Source organism: Heliconius melpomene, chromosome 19, assembly GCF_056956725.1.
Source record: "Heliconius melpomene rosina isolate 202511_hmr_F chromosome 19, ASM5695672v1, whole genome shotgun sequence".
In the NCBI taxonomy this organism is placed as follows: Eukaryota; Metazoa; Arthropoda; class Insecta; order Lepidoptera; family Nymphalidae; genus Heliconius; species Heliconius melpomene.
Window position 1 is genome coordinate 1,932,389 of NC_140407.1, and position 19,145 is coordinate 1,951,533.

General features: G+C 31.3%; 5 protein-coding genes across 5 annotated transcripts; 3 read left to right on the top strand and 2 right to left on the bottom strand.

Moving 5' to 3' along the window:
- Positions 1 to 215: 215 nt before the first annotated feature.
- Positions 216 to 1,486, bottom strand: LOC146528276 (cecropin-like). The gene is made up of 2 exons (XM_085203119.1): positions 1,299 to 1,486; positions 216 to 338 (listed from the first exon to the last, which is right to left on the bottom strand). Exons 1-2 carry the CDS (start codon positions 1,395 to 1,397, stop codon positions 252 to 254), a joined length of 186 nt encoding a protein of 61 aa, XP_085059245.1. The 5' UTR covers positions 1,398 to 1,486; the 3' UTR covers positions 216 to 251.
- Positions 1,487 to 6,363: 4,877 nt separating this feature from the next.
- Positions 6,364 to 8,635, top strand: LOC146528277 (cecropin-like). Its single transcript, XM_085203116.1, has 2 exons — positions 6,364 to 7,725; positions 8,066 to 8,635. Exons 1-2 carry the CDS (start codon positions 7,624 to 7,626, stop codon positions 8,156 to 8,158), a joined length of 195 nt encoding a protein of 64 aa, XP_085059242.1. The 5' UTR covers positions 6,364 to 7,623; the 3' UTR covers positions 8,159 to 8,635.
- Positions 8,636 to 12,385: 3,750 nt separating this feature from the next.
- Positions 12,386 to 13,675, top strand: LOC146528278 (cecropin-like). The gene is made up of 2 exons (XM_085203118.1): positions 12,386 to 12,544; positions 13,500 to 13,675. The coding sequence occupies exons 1-2, from the start codon at positions 12,449 to 12,451 to the stop codon at positions 13,590 to 13,592; spliced, it is 189 nt and encodes a 62-aa protein (XP_085059244.1). The 5' UTR covers positions 12,386 to 12,448; the 3' UTR covers positions 13,593 to 13,675.
- Positions 13,676 to 15,751: 2,076 nt separating this feature from the next.
- LOC146528279 (bactericidin B-3-like) lies at positions 15,752 to 16,244 on the bottom strand. The gene is made up of 2 exons (XM_085203117.1): positions 16,085 to 16,244; positions 15,752 to 15,918 (listed from the first exon to the last, which is right to left on the bottom strand). The coding sequence occupies exons 1-2, from the start codon at positions 16,175 to 16,177 to the stop codon at positions 15,820 to 15,822; spliced, it is 192 nt and encodes a 63-aa protein (XP_085059243.1). The 5' UTR covers positions 16,178 to 16,244; the 3' UTR covers positions 15,752 to 15,819.
- Positions 16,245 to 17,416: 1,172 nt separating this feature from the next.
- Positions 17,417 to 18,241, top strand: LOC146528280 (bactericidin B-4-like). The gene is made up of 2 exons (XM_085202970.1): positions 17,417 to 17,576; positions 18,046 to 18,241. Exons 1-2 carry the CDS (start codon positions 17,484 to 17,486, stop codon positions 18,142 to 18,144), a joined length of 192 nt encoding a protein of 63 aa, XP_085059096.1. The 5' UTR covers positions 17,417 to 17,483; the 3' UTR covers positions 18,145 to 18,241.
- The last annotated feature ends 904 nt before the right edge of the window (positions 18,242 to 19,145 follow it).

The following is a 19,145-nucleotide window of genomic DNA, read 5'->3' on the forward strand; positions in this document are numbered from 1 at the left end:
TAGAAAATTATTTTTTTTTTGTAATATGATCTAACGGATACTCAAAAAGAATAAATATAAACTTAAAAAAAATATATTCGAAGCAGCGTCTCTTATCAACCATCCAAAAGGTGGTTCAAGTCCCACTACGTCAAATTCTTTATACGATTTTTCTAAAAAAAAATTACAATTTTTAGTGGAATAACGCCTTAAAAAAGTAAAAAATAAAAGAAATATATGAAGAAAATAATTTATTGTACATTTATAATCTTTTATCCTAAATTCATAGCAGATCCCACCACGGCCACCGCTGGTCCTGCTTTAATTATACCATCACGTATGTTTTGACCGGCATGCTCCTGTAAAAAACACATTTAAATATTAAAATTTTAATTGTAATTATAATATTTAATGGGCATTAAATTCATGCAAATGTGGATTTGGTGATTTCCATGTAAGGGTTTAATTACAGTTAAGTGGTAAATGATGTCTTTTGTAGTATTATAATTAAACCTAGTAATGTTATCTATACGCTCTTCTTCTTCTATTCTAGATAGATTTTTTGAACAGTTATGAAATATTATTATTTGTAATAAGGACCATTATAAACGCGACAGCTTGTGGGTTCGATTCCCACTCGAGAAAGTGAAATATTTAATATTTTCATTTATGCGCTCTGATAACGAGACAGGACGGCATTGAGTTTTGCCACTCAATATACAATGCTTCCAATTCAGTGGTAACTGGGGAACGGAATGTCTTAATGGGAACAGAGTGTCTTAACACTAGTTTCCCAGGTTACGCTGCCTAACCGATGCAGCATAGAGCTTAAAAATATATATTATACAGATATTTCACAGTCGAAACGAATTTATCATATAAAACGCCTATTAAAATTCACTGAGCACCATGTGGAGATACGTTTGTGCTAACGACAGTTTCAAGGGGATATCAATCAAGAGTTGGTATTTCTATCTATTATCATTAAATTGAAATATAGAAAATGCTTATTTTCATTTTGATATAAAAGATTTAATAATACGCCTGTCTTACTATTAAAAGGTCTGTAATTTAAAGTAATTAGGTAACGTTTTTTACCCGTACTTGGGGTAAAATGGGACTCTGTTACTAAGACTCCTATATATGAACTTTGCCGGTTTTGTAGTTTTTTTTTTGCTCCACGCATAGCAGGCTAGATGTGAGAATTAGAGCCGAAGCCGACTTCAGATTCAATCCCCTGAAAGGTAGGTTCCTACTGAACTAATGGTGCCATCTAAATATATTTATTGCTTCACATATCTATTATTAAAATGACTTACAACTTTCTTCCAAAACTTCCATCTTGGAGCAGGCGCGGCTGACGTCATTGATACAATAAGCAACAGAGCCAACATGTAAAAAATCCCTTTAAAATTCATTTTGAATAATTGTTTTTTGATACCACTTCAGTATCTAACGATATTAGAAATACTGATTGAAATGTGAATATGATTGCCTTTTTATATTTCATTCTTTAAGTAGCCACTTAATAGAAGATTCAATACATAAAATAATAAAGATATGTATAATTTGTTGTATTCTTATATTTTTTTATTTTTATTTACACACTCTGGTAGACGAAGTGAGGCTTTGAAAATAACTAATTATATATGACACTTTTTTCCTAACTAACTTAACTTAAACAGATAATAAGATAAAACAATATGCATAAATTACTTCAAAAAGATAGCTCACGTACGGATTACGTGTGGATTATACCTATGTTAATATTATAGAGCTGAGATTTTGTTAAGTTCGACGAGTTAATCTCAGTAACTTTTTTAACAAGTTAAAAAAATATTTTGTGTAAGATGTGTTTTTATTAAGAAACAACAACAACAACAACAAGTGTTGTGTTATACATGAAAAATATTTTATATAAATATAAAATTAGCGAGGAAAAGTTACAACAAAAACATAAAGAAAATACGACACAAGTAATTCATATTATTATTTTTAAAAGCAACAATGGAATTTTTGCTATAAATATTAAATGTTATCGCACAAAAGTTATTCATTCCAATTTCTCTCTGAGTGCCAATATATGGAGGTATTCCTTTGAACATTTGTCATACAGTCCAAAAGCCACTTAAATGCCATTCTTCACATACCGTTTGCTATGTAAGTAAAGGTTCTACGTTATCATATAAAATACTTGTTTTAATAATTAGTACAAATTATTCCAATATGTATGTAAAATCTTATATTCGAATATTATTATGACAAATTTTCGTGCGCATTCGTCCTCCTCAATGAAGATGTTTATTTATTTTCTCTGCTTACCTTATGTAAAGAAAAATAAAAATTAAATAGTAGTATTTAATTTAGTTAAAAACAGTGTGTTAAATGCCACAATAAATTAAAAAGTTATAGCAATTAAAAATCTTTTTCAAAAATAAGTAAATAAAAATAATATATAAGTCTTATGAGCGGTATTTAGTTTTTTATTTATTACGTGTTAGACGTATATGTCTATGAAGACTGTGTGACGTCACAGATGAGGTCGGTGACCGTAGAATGTATAGACTTAAATCCAATATTTTCAATTCGTACGGATTTCTATGTATTTTTTTAATGGAAACCTATATTTTCATTATATCAAGTTAAAATTTATAATATCAATATATGATATTGATATAATTCTTATGATATGATATATAATTCTTATGATATGATATTGATTTAAATAATTGATAAAATTCCACGTTATTCGAAATCTCTAAAAGATGTGAAGAAAGTGAAGAACGGAGAGCCTTAACCTTTAACTATGGACGTGATTTTTTTATAACACAAATATGGACGTCGGGTCTGTCAGACCAGTGTATTTATTGGTCATATTCCGTCTGTTTTTTAAAGTAAGAAGATAATTTTATGTTTTAGTTTACATGAATAGCCTCAAATCAAGCAAAATCAATATAAATAAAATCGCTTTTTATTAAAGTTTACGCATCACAACGATTTAAGTAACTTAAAGTCACAATTTCAGTCTTTGGCCACATGGGACGACTCTTAAGAAAATAATACTATAAAAAAAGACAGATAATAAAATAAATATTTTTTTAACAAAATATAAAGTCTAACAAATAAAAAAAATTAAAAAATTACATCTTATGTTATAAAATAAAAATTTTGACAACACCTCAAGATAAGGTATTATTGAACATCGATACACAATGGCTTTCAACATTGTTGGCTAACAGGACGATTGCAGTCAACATAAGTATGTGTTGTCTTTTTATATATCTTATGGGGGCAAAGTATACATGTTTTCCCAAAACTATTTTTTTAGCTTCATGTTCAATAAATGATAGATCAGATCGCGAAACGCGAGTCAAAGTCATTCTCAATTCTTAGAGTAGTTTAGTATACGAAACGCGTCTTTTTATTTGATAAAGTGTTATTTTCTTTATAAAATGTCGTCGTCCAATTCTTTTGATTGATGTTGATTATAAAGTACCGATATATTTGTCCCTGACGTGCTTGGTCGATCATTTTTTTCCATTTTATCATAAAAACTAAAAAAATTGAATCTTTTTTTAGGTAAATAATATTTATATTACTAAAATATATGACAAACAATGCAAAATAATATATGATATATAACAATAAAAACATTTGAATACAAATAATACAATTAAAATATTAAAGTATATTTTGTAATATTATAAAAATATATGGTGTTTTCAAATCATTATGTATGGGAAACATGGACGTCGGGTCTGACAGACCCAGGCCCCGTTTAGAAAGTTAAATACTCACGTGTTTTGAACCCAGAGACACCACCACTGCTATCTACATTCATTTTGTCATTAATACGAAAGGTACTGAGCGACTCAGTGGCGGAGGTCACCGAGAAGTGGCCGATTTGTAGAATTCGTAGACCTAGATGGGTCTGTGAGACCCGACGTCCATACTTAAAGGTTAATACTTTTTTTCTCTGTTAAAAGCAGGAAATGATTAAAGGCATATTTTAATACGAAATATTTTTAAACGAATTAGCAGGCAACTACTAGTTATAAAATAATATCGATAATAAAAAGTATGAAATTAGGTTAAAATCAAGGAAAATACTCTACTTACTTGTACATACTATCGATTAAGTATTTGTTTTGTGTGGACTTTATTTACATATTTTGTAACAATAATGTTATTTTATACGATTTATTTACATTTTCTCGCTCTAGTAAGAAGACAAACCGCAGCGTTGAGCTCCACCACTCGACACGCAATATCTCTACAAATTAGACGGTACGTAAAGAACGGAGAGTCTTAACAGTAATACAGCAAAAAAACACAAAGGTCTATCTATATTTCTGTTTTTCATTTAAATAAAAAGAATAATTATGAACGATTACCATTTCAAACCAAAATTAGTCCGAAAATATCTGTTGGTTATTTATCCTCAATTAAGCTGTGATCCTCAATTAGGTGTGTCATGACTGTATACTTGTCATCTATAAATAATCCAATGTTTGAAAGTTTATAAGATTTGGTCGATATTTTTTTTTATGTTTCAATTTACTAATGGGAATTTTGAAAAGCATTTTCATTTCATTTTTGTTTCCTTTCAATTTATAGAAAGTGGAGAATCGACTATTTTGACTAGAGTCAAAAGTCAAGTCAAGAGAACCTAGAGGATCTCTCTGGAGGCCATGGAGAGAGATTCAGAGAGATTCAAATAAAGTTAAAATTATAACGTGATGTTGTAATGTTTGGAAGGATTTCAACCTTATTGCTTTTACTTCGTTTAAGCATGTTATTTTTTATCTTCACACTGTTCCCGCCGTTCCGCTGACAGGGAACGTAGAGTTAAGAAACTTCGTTTCTATCGAGACACATCCGTTCCCACTTTCCGAAGAAAAATCACTTTAAGAATTTTTAATTTTAATATTATGTAGTTTTACAAATAAATAAATACAGTCACGAGGTCTAATAATAAGAGCAATCTCTCCAAAAAGCTAAAACTAAAAATTTAATAATAATAATATATAAAAAAAGACGAAAAATTTACTTATTTCACATCGCTAAGCGACGCCTACTAAATCCAGCAAACATAATCACAAACGTTGCTACAAATAAGCTCCTCTTATTACTTGTTACATCTCACGAAGACAATATAATAAGAACGTGTTTCACAAAATCTCCCAAGATTGGCGTGAAAAGATTTTTCCATATAAGCCTTTTGGTAAATTGCTTTCTAAATAAAGCTTTTACTTACTTATTTCTGTTGGAATTTTTAAATAAATAAACTATAATATTATGGTTATGTCTGTATGTTTGTGAGTATATTTGAATGCCTATTTATGTATGTCTAATTGTTTATTTGTCTGTCTTTCTGGCTATTTGTTCGTATATCACAACCACTAACTATTTCGAAAGTACTAGGTAGCTGGATATATTTTGTTAATCGTTGTATGATTATTATATGATAGAAAAAAATGAATTGTATTGAAAGAAAATTTAAGTCTAAATTAACAACCACTGGTAGATTCTGGCTTCAAAATTCTAAATGGGAAACGGAAATACTAGGTTCTTACTACCTACTTACGTATGCAGAAAACATATAAAGTCAAAGAGTAAGTTTTATGTATTTTCTTTCAAAAAAAAGAAGTAATATCATATAATGTAATTTTGCTTAGTTTGTATGTCGTCATGATTCCTCGGTGAAGTACCGCTTATCGTGTATTTACATTTGCGGTAGTGACATCTGTTATATATAGGCTGTTTGTTGTATGACGCATAGGCTTGTTGTTTTTCTTTTCTTTTGTGTGCAAAATACGATCTGATTATACTAAAATAGTCTCTATGTTTTGAAAATTGGGCGGAAAGTGAAAAACGGAGTGTAAAGTGTGAAATGTTGAATGGCGGAACTCAACGCCGGGTTTTTGACCTGGTGCCAAGATAATGAAATAAAAATATTAAGATATATTAATTCATACTCTAATCTCTAGTGAGGATCAAATCCACAACCGTCGCATTACAGTCACACATGTATATATCAGTTCAGTTCTTAATTTATGGCGTTTATGTATATCTACTACTAATATTAGACAGACGGAAAATATATTAGAGTTTTTATATATTTTTCTAAAGAAATGAATTTGTCGTGTAAAAATTGCGGTAGGTTTAAAATAAATAATATTAAACAAAAAAATATTTTTAATTGAATTTCCTATTTTAGAACACACTGTAACTATTTCAACTAATCGTTGCATTTTTATGCAATCCTATATCGATATCAGTTTTTGTAAAGTTGTGAATAGAATACGACTCGTATTATTTCTACTGCGTAAGTTATTCTAATAACACTAGAAGTGTACATAAAAATAAATCACACTTTCATATATTAAACAGTAAATTACAAAGAAAATTTATTTCATAGCAAAATATATTATTTAACTGTACAATGTTCTTTTAAAAGGTTTCATATTCATATGTTATTCTAAATATTGAATTATAAAAGCTATTGTAGTAGAAATATAACTGTTTATTTTTTCACCTTCACGCTATATTCTTCTTCAGCCTGCATTTAGCAGTGTTAACAGAGAGAACTTAGTGTTAAGACACTCCGCTCCTCTCTTTCCGCCGAATGTGTGAGATATTGTTCAATGCTGCGTATTACCATGTTACTGAAGTGAAGAAATGAAAATATTAATAAATAATTATTATGGGAATCGAATTCACAAACATCGCGTTTTCAATCACACGCTTGTGTCACTACTCCGCAACGGCCTCGATTATAGGTTAATTGAATTAATTATAGTGTTAAAAATATTAGACACCATCGACACAATGTTTGACTGTAAGCACGACAGTAGCGAGTTCGATTTTCACTTGGAGAAATTAACTATTTTCATTACCACGCTCTGGTAACAAGACTTATTATTGACTTTATTCTATTTATATTATCACTGTACTCTAATGTCTTGAAAAATGGGCGAAATCTGGGGAAGGGATTGCCTTAATACAACGAAGCTTTGACTTCGATTCCTACTAGGTGGAATAAATTATTATCGTTTTCCAGCTTTGGTAAAATAACTTCGGCGTTGAGTTATGCTGTAGAACACGTAACGAATTCGTGTAGAACTGGGTGCCTTGACAATAGGATCTCTTTGCTTTTCCAGTTATTCGGGATAAAGCGTGAATTTGCAAAATAAAAGTAATTGATCACTAAGTCGTTCCCTGCCTTTAGTACAAAATGCATCGTGTCATATCAAAAAACATTTTCCATAATAATTTTCCTTAACATTTAAGCTATTAACTAAAATTCTTTAGAAAAGAAAAAAAAATAGTATCGATTAAAAAAAGGTCCCGCAGATAGAACGGTTTAAAGGAATCCCCGTATCTTGTAAACTCACCCCGAGTCTAACCGGAGATGACCTTACTATTATCAAATTGTTATGCGGTCAAAATAACTAAGAGAAACGAAAATGATTTTTATTTTCATAGCAATAAAGTTCAAATTTATATTATCAAGTTTCGTAATTGAACAAGTAAATTTGGCAACTTTAGTAACAGACTATATAAAGTAGTATAACTGAACGAATATCATAAGACAAGCATCATTCGCATTTTGTCGATTGTTTCGTAAACATAAAATTAAAAATGAATTTCTCAAAGATTATATTCTTTTTCTTCGCTTGTTTTTTGGCGTTAAGCGCCGTCACTGGAGCGCCCAGTCCAAAGTGGAAGATATTTAAGAGAATTGTAAGTATTATTTGTCAGTGCTTTACTAGATGGTAGTTGTAAGTTCGATTCGAAATCTTAGGACAGTAGGATAACGTACGACTGGAAATACGACATTTGTGGGTTCGATTTCCACTGCGGGGAATGAATTGTATTTTCATTTTCTCACTCTGTTAAGAAAATGACCACGCCATGTCTCACAAATTAGACAGTGCTAAATAAAAGCGTAAACCTAAAAAAAATATATGTAAATTGTACTTTAATCTTAATACTTCTTAATTATTCCTTTCTTTGAATTTTCTTTGATAAATTAGTTTAATTAAATTAAAAAAAATATATAATTTTCTTATTTCCCTTGCAGGAGAAAATCGGCAGGAACGTACGAGACGGCATTATAAAGGTCGGTCCAGCTGTGCAAGTTGTGGGCCAAGCAGCCACCATAGCTAGGGGATAAATACTAATTATTTATTATATAAGAATATTAACTTATGTTTATTTGAAGCATATCTACTCTATGTGAATAGCATTTATTAATATTATTAAATATATATAGATATAGTAACAAGACAACGCGCGGCGTTGAGTTCCGCCGCTCAAAACGTAATGTCTTGAAAATTGTGTGGAAAATAATGAAAAAATGTTAGTGTTTCTGTGAAGTGTTGTAAAATTTTCCTACGCAGGTGCATTTGGGTACAAGTTTTTGTACAGAATTTCAATATGTTTTTAAGTCATTAATATTTACTATATGAAAAATTAATTAACAATAACCAATCTCTTAGTACCTATCTAAGACAGAAAGCGGAGAGCGGAGTGTCTGCACACTAAATGTTCTCCTACCTATAAAGTTTGAATATAAAATAAATAAAAAAATATCAATTGTACTAGTCTTAATCTTAAGAAATAATATAATTATAAGGAAATAAACATTCAAAACCAATCTTTCTTGTTTATTCTTAACCTCAAAAACATTTAAATTATCCTCTGGTGTAATTAAAAATAAGAGAAATGTTTTTCTTTGTAAAATATTAATATTTTTAAAATAATACCGACTACAAGCAAAGGTTTTCCCACGGGAAAATTTAATTAATTTTTGTTTGGTTATTTTATGACAAAAATAAAAATTATGTGATTTAAAAACATAAAAATGTTTAATTGTTAAATGGCAGAAGTAAAGGGCGGACGTTTGCCTTGGTGGCAGTGCCAGGACGAAGAAATTAAAATATTAATAAATAGTAATTTTTTCCCTCATGAGGATCGAACCCGTAACCGGCGCGGCCCGGCTCCACGACGGCCTCAATGTATTACTAAAGAATTTGAACTAATATATTGTTAAGGAATTTCAATTAAAACACTATCTATTCGTTTACAAGTAAATGTGTATAAAACAATTTAATTTGATTTAAATACTTTCATATCTATATATATAAAATCGAAAGGTCACTCACTCATCACGAAATCTCAGAAACTACAAGTGCTAGAAATCTCAAATTTTGCATAGGAGTTACTTATAGGACGTAGATGCTCGCTAAGACGGGAATTTGCAATATTCGACTTCTAAGGGGTTGTTTTTGGGGTCGAAAGTTTGTATGAAACTTCGTTACTATAAATGCTAGGAGTCTCAAATTTTGCATAGACGTCACTAGGACGTAGTCATTGAGACAGAAATTAATAATAACATAGTTCACGCGGGTAAAACCGCGAGCGGGCCGCTAGTCTAACTATAAAGAAGAATGTCTGGAACTCGGTTGATGTATTTTCTAAAGACATTTCGATTAAAAATATTATTGAAATTTACAAGATTATAATTAATTTTGATTGATTTTTTTTCGTGTTTTTAATTGGTCATACAGTATATACCTACTACTATTTATGCCAAGAGAGCCTTTCACATATTAAATGTTGAACAACGGTAGTTAACACCGCGCTTTGTCTTGTTACCAGAGCAACGAAATGTAAGTAGTTCAATTACCGCAGTGGTAATCGAACCCACTGCGTGACGGCGGCCCCGAAATGTAATGCCTCAAAACCGGAAACCGCCCAAAAAGGAGGAAGAAGCGCAGGTTCAAATCCCGCTACGTTAAAATTTTTATACGTTTTCTTCTTTCCTAAGTGTGGAATAAATAAATATTTCCATATTTCGTGCCTAATCTCTTATGACGTAAAATTGGCATCTGACCTACATGTCATAATAAAGCGGATCGATAGCCCCTCAGGTTAATTGCCTGTATTCAAGATGATACGAGATTTATTTGTATCGATATTACATACTGTATATAATAGTAATTACTTTCGGTAAATTACCTTTAACTACCTTCTATTGAATAGAAGAGAATTAGGCGTTTTTAACTAGGGTCAGTACGAAAACCGATAATTTTAAGTTTGTAATATACGAGAATAATATACACTTTTAGATAGCATCTGCAATTACAGAGAAAATTGAATGACCAGTTACTCCGTTCTCCATAGGATCGAAATTCGACATACCACGTGTTGAGTGGTGTAACTCTACGCAGTAGTTTACTTAGCAGTGAGGAAATTAATTTTCGTTTACCATTTCCCATGAACTATTTAGTTCATTTCACCGAATGGGGATTGAATCAACAACCATTGCTGTTTAAAGTTAGAATTTGTCTTATTGGGCCACGGTGGTCGATGTTTATTAATAATACTAAGTAATTTTGTTATTTTCATTTATTATTTCTTTTTTAGTTGACTATAGGCGTTTAAAGCCGCGTGTAAAATCTAGTGATATAATATACCTACATACCGTATACAGTTAGACGCCATTGTAGCACACTTTAAATTTAATTGTTCGAACGTGATAGTCGTGGGTTGGTGGGTTTCATTTAAAAATTAAAAGGCAGTATTTATAGGTAAAAAAAAATCAAATTAAAACAAATCTTTATTTTTCTATTTTTTTCTTAGTGATGGTGAAATAAAGCTAGTAAAATTTTAATAAAGAATTTTAATAAAGGAATTTTATTTATTATTTTCTTAAAATAAATTTATTATTATTTATTTAAAAAAAAAAATAATAGTTAATTAATTCATTTCTTTTTTCGATATTGTGTACGTGAAAATTTTTTATAATTAATAAAAAGTAAGTCGTTCCATTTTTTCATGCAGATTGAAATGTGAAGTGTTTTATAAATATTCTTATTAAATTTAATTAAATTAAATCAACTTCACGCTGTATCCCGCACACAGCAGGGTAGGCAGAGGCAACCTCGTGTTAAGTCACTTCGACACTGCGCCAAATGTATTAATATTATTCACAAATATTAATATACTGACATAGTGATTGGTCACTTAACTTTCTACATAATAAGTGATCGTCTATGATTTTGCATTATAACATAATATAAATTTCATATCAATCTTATTCAATTTGAAAATAAATTCACTATAAAATATGTTTAAGTTAATATTAGAGTTCGTTGTTGTGTGTATGAATAATGGTGTATCGCGAGGGAGCGCAGCGGGGTATTTAATATAGTACCTACATATATATTTATACCTTGTATCATATTTGCAGTTTAAGCGATATTAAGGTAGGATATTGATGTATTTAATTTTTATATTAAATTCTGCAAATATATACAGGCTTTCGTGGCGTCCTGGCTGTGGTTGCGGTTGTGAGTTCGATTCCCATTCTGGGGATTAAAAGTTGTCAACATTTTCATTTCCTTGTAATAGTGTAGAGCGCGACGAATAGTTACGCCACTCAACACGCAATGCCTCAGAAAAGTTTAATGATAATAAATAAAATATACATTATATAATAATTGAAATAAATCTTAAGAATATGTTAATTGTCTTCCCTTTAATGAAATTATCTGGAATATAAACTTTATTTATTTAAAAAAACTTTTTACTACAGTATTAAGTTAGAGAAATTGACATTGATAAGAGCAACTGTTGAGTTTCTTGCCGGCTCTTCTTAGCAGAACTGCCTTCCGATGAAAAAATGTTTTTTATTTTTTTATTTTTTGTTAACGTTTTTATTTGAATGAAGAATATTTTGAATTTAAATTCAAATATATATTTGGGACATTGAAATGTTCAAAACTAATGTAGTAGTGTTAGTGTGAGCCGATTTCAACGATCGTTTACAATTAACAGTAAAAAACAACTTTTAATTTGTAGATCTATCTTTATATAGAATAATAATAGATATATATTTAAAACCGATTAAGCTTTTTGTATTATTGACGCAATAATGGTATCTCTATAATTAAACTTCTTATTTGTAAATTCTTGTTATAATAGTACCTACTTGTTAAAACAAATATATAATACATACAACATATTTAAAGATATTGTTCAATTTAGCTATAATATAACTATAAGCTTAATTAAGCGGGCGAAGCCGCGTGTGTGCCGCTAGTAAATCTAACGCGTTATTAATCTAACATACATTTATGATATCAATGCTTAACAAACACACTGGTCATAAATGCGGATCTTAATTATAATATAATTATTGAGAGAGGGATTCACTAGTATCTCGGATGCTGGGAGTTCCTCACGACCTCTTATCAAAACACATTACGCGTCACTCAATAACAACATTAGTATGAAATATGACCCTTATTTCTAATAACATACGGTCTATATAATTAATTGGGTGCTTAAACGATCAAAAGAGTAAAATTGTTGAAGTCATTTAATAATTTGTATATAAAGTTAGTATCGGAATTATTTAATTGTATTCTAAAGCGAATCTTCCTACATTTCAGTCAAAATGAACTTTGGCAAAATTTTCTTGTTTGTCTTCGCGTGTATAGTAGCGTTCAGTTCCGTGAACGCCGCGCCTAGATGGAAGTTTTTAAAGAAAATTGTAAGTAGCTACTTAAATTTTTTATATGTATATTATCTATGTTTTATTTTTTTTTATCTATTTCTAATTCTAATTCTTGAATCTTTGCGGATTGAGTGGTGAAACTCAACGCCGCGCTCTGTCTTTTTATGAGAGCCACAAAATGATAATAATATAATTCCCAGATTAGAATTGATCCCAAAGCCGTTAGATCAGATCACGCTATATCCCCCACACAGCAGAGTAGGCAGAGGGAATCTAGTGTAAAGACACTCCGTTCCCTACTTTCCGCCGAACTCTGGGGGCATTGTGTGTTGAGTCCCGGAACTCAACGCCGCGCGCTTCGCCTTGACACCCGAGTGAAGAAATGAAAATATAAATTTATATAAATATTTCTTTTCTTCGACTATGGATCGAACCCACAAACAGTCGATTTTGCAGCACATTTTGTGCTCCTGCGCCACGTCTGGCCTCAAAAATTAATTTCCTAATTAATTTTCTTAAGAATTTTAACTATCACAAATAAAAAGCTTATTATTACATTAACTTTATTTCCTTTGTATAAAACAGTATATTTTGATTTCTTTAACAGAAAATGTCAGTCTCAAAAACAAAAATGTGAAAGCTTCTTTGATCTCAGTACACTGGCGTACAGAGAACGGACATACCTTTCGTTATAGTAGTTTGAATGGCAGTTTACTAAAATAGTTTTAGGCGGCGCGGCGTGTTCGCCTACTTTTTTACTCAAATATTGGTTTAATATAATTTTCAAAGAATTACTAGGCTTTGTATAAATAAAAAAAAACTATCTACATTAATAAATATAAATTACGTATTCAGTAGTTACAAGAGCGAAGAAAATGAAAATAATTAATTTTCTTCGAATAGTAATCGAATCTACAACGGTTGCGGTACGGCTGCGCTCCGAAGGCCTTTTTTATCTCGATTATTTATATCATATATTATTACTTTCTAGGAAAAAGTGGGAAGAAACGTCCGAGATGGCCTCATCAAGGCTGGTCCAGCAGTACTTGTAGTGGGGCAAGCGGCAGCGATCGTTGGAAAATGAATCCTTATTTAATGATATTTGTATCCTGATAGTGTCATACCGTGTTTATAAAAGTATTATTTATTAAATTATTTTTAAGTAAATATGTAGTATTTTTAAGCCCATAAGACCCGAAAGTGTGGACATTTTTCTTTCAAATTTACGTTTGTTTTATTTCAATCGGTTTAAATATAAAAAAAATATTATAGTCCTAACATAAATTAATGTAGTCCTAAGTTCCATGTTTTCACGTGGAATGCTAAATACCAGTGTAAGCAGAGGGAACCTTGGAACCTACTGTTAAAATACTTATCTCCCATTAAGATATTGCTATACCTCCCTCTCCACCGAATTCTGGAAGCATTGCCTGTTGAGTTGAAAATATTAAATATTTCATTTTCTCACGTGGATATCGAAGCCACAATCTGTCGCATTTACAGGCACACGCTTGAGCCCCTACGCCACGACTGGCCCCAGCTAACTTAGGTGATAAATAGGTTTAATGCCTACCTCAATAAAATGAAATGTAAATAAATCGAAAAAACAATGCGGAAAATAAAAAATAAACTAATATTCCAAACCATTAAAATCAATTTATTCCAATAAATTTTTAAAATGTATAAAAATCTATAATATAAAATTATTACATTATAAAGTGACAGACAGACAACGCATTACCGCTATTACGAGCCGCAAGACGCTGAAATACATAATGTTACAGAAAAAAGCTGCTAAGGTGGTCCTTAAAGCAGCATCAGCTGCAGCAAAAGAAATGAACAGAAACTAAGATATTTTTTATTTTATGACATAACTATGTTTATTTATCTTTTATATAATAAAGTAATAATTAATTGTATGTATATATTATTTAGGCTTCTCTGAGGACTTTTGTGCTGGTTGGAACACAAAGAAAAAATTATTATCAAATATAGTAGGGTAAAGAAAACTTATAATATAGGTCATTGCAGTTCAGTCCGCAGTTGCTGCATTTCCTTCTTCTGTAAGACCGCCACTCAACACGCAACTTCTCAAAAATCTGGTGGTACGTGAGGAACAGTGTTATCACACCAGGATCACTCTGCTTGCTATGTGGAAAAAACTTATATTTCTATTTTATAAAATAAATACACTAACAGGTACAGGAATTGATAATAAAGTCTTCATATATAAAGCTATTTAACAAACATTTTAATTTCAAATGTCTAATTTGTTCGTTCAGCGAAATTTTGCTATAAATGCAAATTTAACAACTAGTATACACCTATTGAAACTCTGGTCAATTACGGCAGTTAGACCACCTTTGTGAACATTTACTGCTGTTGACAAAGGTGGTATGTACATTGATTGTAGCAGGTCAAAGTAGTCGTGCGATGGCTGACCGCGTGTTCATGGATAACTTCATACTATACCTACCTACTTTTAACGATGCTGTTTTGTATTCTAAGTTTGTAGGTAATGACAGGTTCTGGTAAACGTCCAAGCTACATTGTAGATGGTAAAACTATGAATAATATAAATAATATGTATATCATGGGAATTTAAACATTTTCGATATTGTAATATTATATAATCTGTAAAATTAGCTGACAGCCTACTCTTGTCTATGATATTTTTATCTATGTGTCACAGCGTCTGTCTGTCAAAAAGAGTAATGTAAAAAAGTACGGCGTGTAATGTAATTTGTGAGAGGGATGGATAAATCCATTTATAAAAAGGAATGTGGTTTATTATTAAAACGAAACATGTCTTTCACCTAAGAGCGCACCTCTCATCTAAAGGTTAACCCTCATATAGCAGTGTAGGTGGAGGGAACCCAGTGCTAATACACTCCGTTCCCCACTTCTTATTTTCGAGCCATTGCGTGTTAAGTGGTGAAACTCAACACCGCGCTTTGCCTCGTCACTAGAATGAGGGAATGAAAATCTTAAATATATAATTTCCGGGAGTGGTAATCCAACCCTCAACAGCCTTACGTAAAGGCGGTTGACGGTTCGATTCTGCCGCTCAACACATTGTGTCCCAAGAATTCGGTGAAAAGTGTGGAACGGAAGTGTTTTAATGCAGAATGGTTTTCCTTAACACTAAGTTTCCAAGTCCCCGCTGCCTGCCATGATAGTCTGGATAGATTGTGAAGCTAAAAGGAAAAAGATAGAAGAAAAGAAAATAAAATATATTTTATATTTCCTTAAAGACATTTATTTAAATCAATAACATTAATAATAATAATACACTCTTCCAATCAACTAAATTAATTTCCACCCTTAATAATAGAAGTTGCTTGACCAACTACTTGAACTGCTGGACCAGCTGAAATAATGGCGTCACGAACGCGTTGTCCTGCTTTCTCCTGCAAAGAAAGAATTGAACGGCGAGTGAGATACAGAGTGATTTAATACTAGGTTCTCAGAGGGAATTGTAATACTAAATCGATAAAATAAATATATAATTAAATGATTATTCCAAAAGATTATGTCAATAACAAATATAATACACAATAGGAAATAACAAGTTACCAATTCCTTGAACGGGTTCCACGGGGCGGCCGCGACGGTGCTCAGCGCCGTGAAGCAGGCGAACACGAAGAACAATATTTTGCTGAATTTCATTTTGAAAAATAATATATGTTGGGAAAATTAAGAAGTTGTCTCTGTGAAGTTCACTTCTGAATGAAGGTGCTAACCAACGTTCCTTTATATTGCAATAAGTAAACGACATGAGTAAGTTACTTTCAAATTATTAGTTAAGTAAATTTATCCTTTATTCTCATACATATAAAATAAATATTGCTTTTGAAAAATTTATACAGTCTACATATTTTTAATACGTACTGGTTTAGGGACTCCATGCTAAGAAGTGATTCCCCGTTTACTTTTTTTTTTTTTATGAGTTCTACTGACCACAGACTTAATTCGTCAGTGCCTTTTATTGTTCATTTATATTTTGTCGTAATTGTTTTTATCGTATTGTAATTACAATTAATGAAGTTTAGTCGATTACAGGAGATTATCAGCATTTCTAATAAAAAATTAGTCAATTATGTGACAACCAAAAAGTGCCTTATCTATAAAAATGAGCAAAAATCACGTTTGTTGTATGATAGCCTCCTTAAATGTTTGTTTTATTCGGTTTTGTAGCATTTATTACTATATCGGCAATAGAAATACATCATCTATAAAAGTTTCAACTGTCTAACTATTAAGGTTCATAAGCTACAGCCTGAAATCGGAGGGACAGACAAACGGGCAGACAGTGGTCATGAGGTCTTAGTAATAGGGTCCCGTTTTACCATTTGAGTATGGAATCTATGGTGTGGTTGTATTTACGAAGGTTGGAAGCCAGAACAAGAATTGATTTTTAAATTTATTCAAAATGGAAAAAGTTATAAAATTTATATTAGATATAATAAAAATGAAAAGTAAAGAAAAACTTTATTTTATGCCGAGGAAGTTAGTATATATTTAAACAAAAAAAAAATATAAATATACGCTATTATTCCGTCAATTGGAAAACACAACTAAACCATGTTATTTTTTAGCTTCTAGGTAGATCCTAGGATAGATAGACAAAGAAAACTTCTTTGTTCCCAAATTTTCAAGACATTGCATGTTGAATGGCGGAACAAAACGATGCTCATCAAACACCTTACTTTTACCACGGTAAGGGGAGTCACTTTTAGCGGGAGTTCCCTTTCCAAGTTGGACTTGACTAAGAATATTTAATGTGTTTAAAAATGTTATTTTATGTTTTAAATACATAAGAATAAAGATTATTTTTGCTTAACTCACAATTTTCAAGCTTCTTTCTTGACTCATTATTTACTGCAATATAAGCGATCGACTGTTAGCATCTTCATTCAGAAGTAAACTTCGCAGAGACAGCTTTGGAAGTTTAGCAACATATTGAATATTCAAAATGAAATTCACCAAAGTGTTGTTCTTCGTGTTCGCCTGCTTCATGGCGCTGAGCACCGTCGCGGCCGCCCCGTGGAACCCGTTCAAGGAATTGGTAATATACTCAGTTATTTTAGCTTAGAAATATCTTAGTGTTAAACCATTTATTTGTCCTTGTAGAATATTAGAATAGCGTTTGAATGTAATCACTATCGTTGGGGAATAAATGAGTTTCATTTCACCGCTCGTTAGCATTAAGTCCGGCGTTAAGATACGCCACACAATATGCAGTCTTAAATTCATACGAAAAACGGGGAACGTAATCTATCATAGTATTTTGACAGATTCTACCTACCTATGAGAGGAAAATGTAAAATGGAAGAGCAAATTTCTACCTTTGCTATTAAACATTTGCTATGGTCTACAATTTATTTCTTTATGTTATTCAAAATATTTATATATATTTTGGGTTCCAGTGTTGAGTTGCGCCACTTAACACATAATTGGGGAACGTCTACTTACACGAGGCTCCCTCTGCTAACCCTGGTGATATGCGTGAAACCAATTAATTATTTTTTTTGCAGGAAAAAGCGGGACAACGTGTACGTGATGCGATCATTTCCGCTAAGCCAGCTGTTGACGTAGTTGGTCAAGCAACTGCCATAATAAAGGGAGGAAACTAGTTAATTGAAGACAATGTATTTAAAAGCTTTTATTTTTACTTATTTTAAGTGTATATAAAGATGTATTAATTTATGAATAAATATTACTATAGCTTTATTATATTCGTTTAATTTAAATTTATGAGGCCCGTATGGTACCGTGGTGTAAGGTGTGACTGTAATCGTGGCGGTTGTGGGTTCGATTTCCACTTGAAAATTAAATAATTATTTAACATTTACTTTGCTTCGCTTTGGTAACGAGGCAAAGCACGGCGTTGAATTCCGCCATTCGACAAGCAAAGCTTTAGAATTTATAAAGTTTTTTAGTCTTAACGCTGTATTCCCAGGTTCCCTCTGTCTACCTTGCTATGCTGGAACTGCGGCATAGCTAAAAAATATTCTTTTATATAAATAAAAAAACCTTTATTGCAAAAATTAAAGATTTATAAACATGTTTTAGTAAATAATTAAATATTCTTATAATAAGAATCATCAAAATGTAGACCTACCATAGAGTACATTTGAAATGTGACTGTAACCCGCATATAGCAGGTTAGGTAAAGGGAATCTAATTTTAAGCCCCTCTGTTCCCCACGCACCGCTCCATTTTCGAGACATTGTGAGTTAAGCAGCGGAATTTAACACCGCGCTGAAGAAAGGAAATATAAATTAATTTTTAACAAAAAGAAAAACCGACTTCTAACAACGAACTAAAAAGTGAACTTTTTAGTTTGTTGTTAGAAGTTGGTTTTTCTTTTTGTTAAAAATTCATTTATTTTACGATTTTTAGTGATGGGATGCTTCTTGACCGAGTGGTGATGGTGGTGGTAGTGGTTGTGATTGTTATATGTAAAATTTCATTTAATTAGCTATTATTTTTGTGCAAAGTTACATTTTGGTATATTGACAAGAACATAGATAAAAAATATTCGGGTGAATTCGGAATCTCCCTTTTTTGAAGTTGTGTGAAAATGAGAACATCCTCTTTTTTGAGATTGATTGAAAAGAAATGCAACGATCAG

Coding starts and splice junctions, on each gene's coding strand:
- LOC146528276 (XM_085203119.1), bottom strand. CDS start 1,397: ATGAATTTTAAAGGGATTTTTTACATGTTGGCTCTGTTGCTTATTGTA. Junction 339..1,298: donor GGAAGTTTTGGAAGAAAGTT/GTAAGTCATTTT, acceptor TGTTTTTTACAG/GAGCATGCCGGTCAAAACAT.
- LOC146528277 (XM_085203116.1), top strand. CDS start 7,624: ATGAATTTCTCAAAGATTATATTCTTTTTCTTCGCTTGTTTTTTGGCG. Junction 7,726..8,065: donor GGAAGATATTTAAGAGAATT/GTAAGTATTATT, acceptor TTTCCCTTGCAG/GAGAAAATCGGCAGGAACGT.
- LOC146528278 (XM_085203118.1), top strand. CDS start 12,449: ATGAACTTTGGCAAAATTTTCTTGTTTGTCTTCGCGTGTATAGTAGCG. Junction 12,545..13,499: donor GGAAGTTTTTAAAGAAAATT/GTAAGTAGCTAC, acceptor ATTACTTTCTAG/GAAAAAGTGGGAAGAAACGT.
- LOC146528279 (XM_085203117.1), bottom strand. CDS start 16,177: ATGAAATTCAGCAAAATATTGTTCTTCGTGTTCGCCTGCTTCACGGCG. Junction 15,919..16,084: donor GGAACCCGTTCAAGGAATTG/GTAACTTGTTAT, acceptor CTTTCTTTGCAG/GAGAAAGCAGGACAACGCGT.
- LOC146528280 (XM_085202970.1), top strand. CDS start 17,484: ATGAAATTCACCAAAGTGTTGTTCTTCGTGTTCGCCTGCTTCATGGCG. Junction 17,577..18,045: donor GGAACCCGTTCAAGGAATTG/GTAATATACTCA, acceptor TTTTTTTTGCAG/GAAAAAGCGGGACAACGTGT.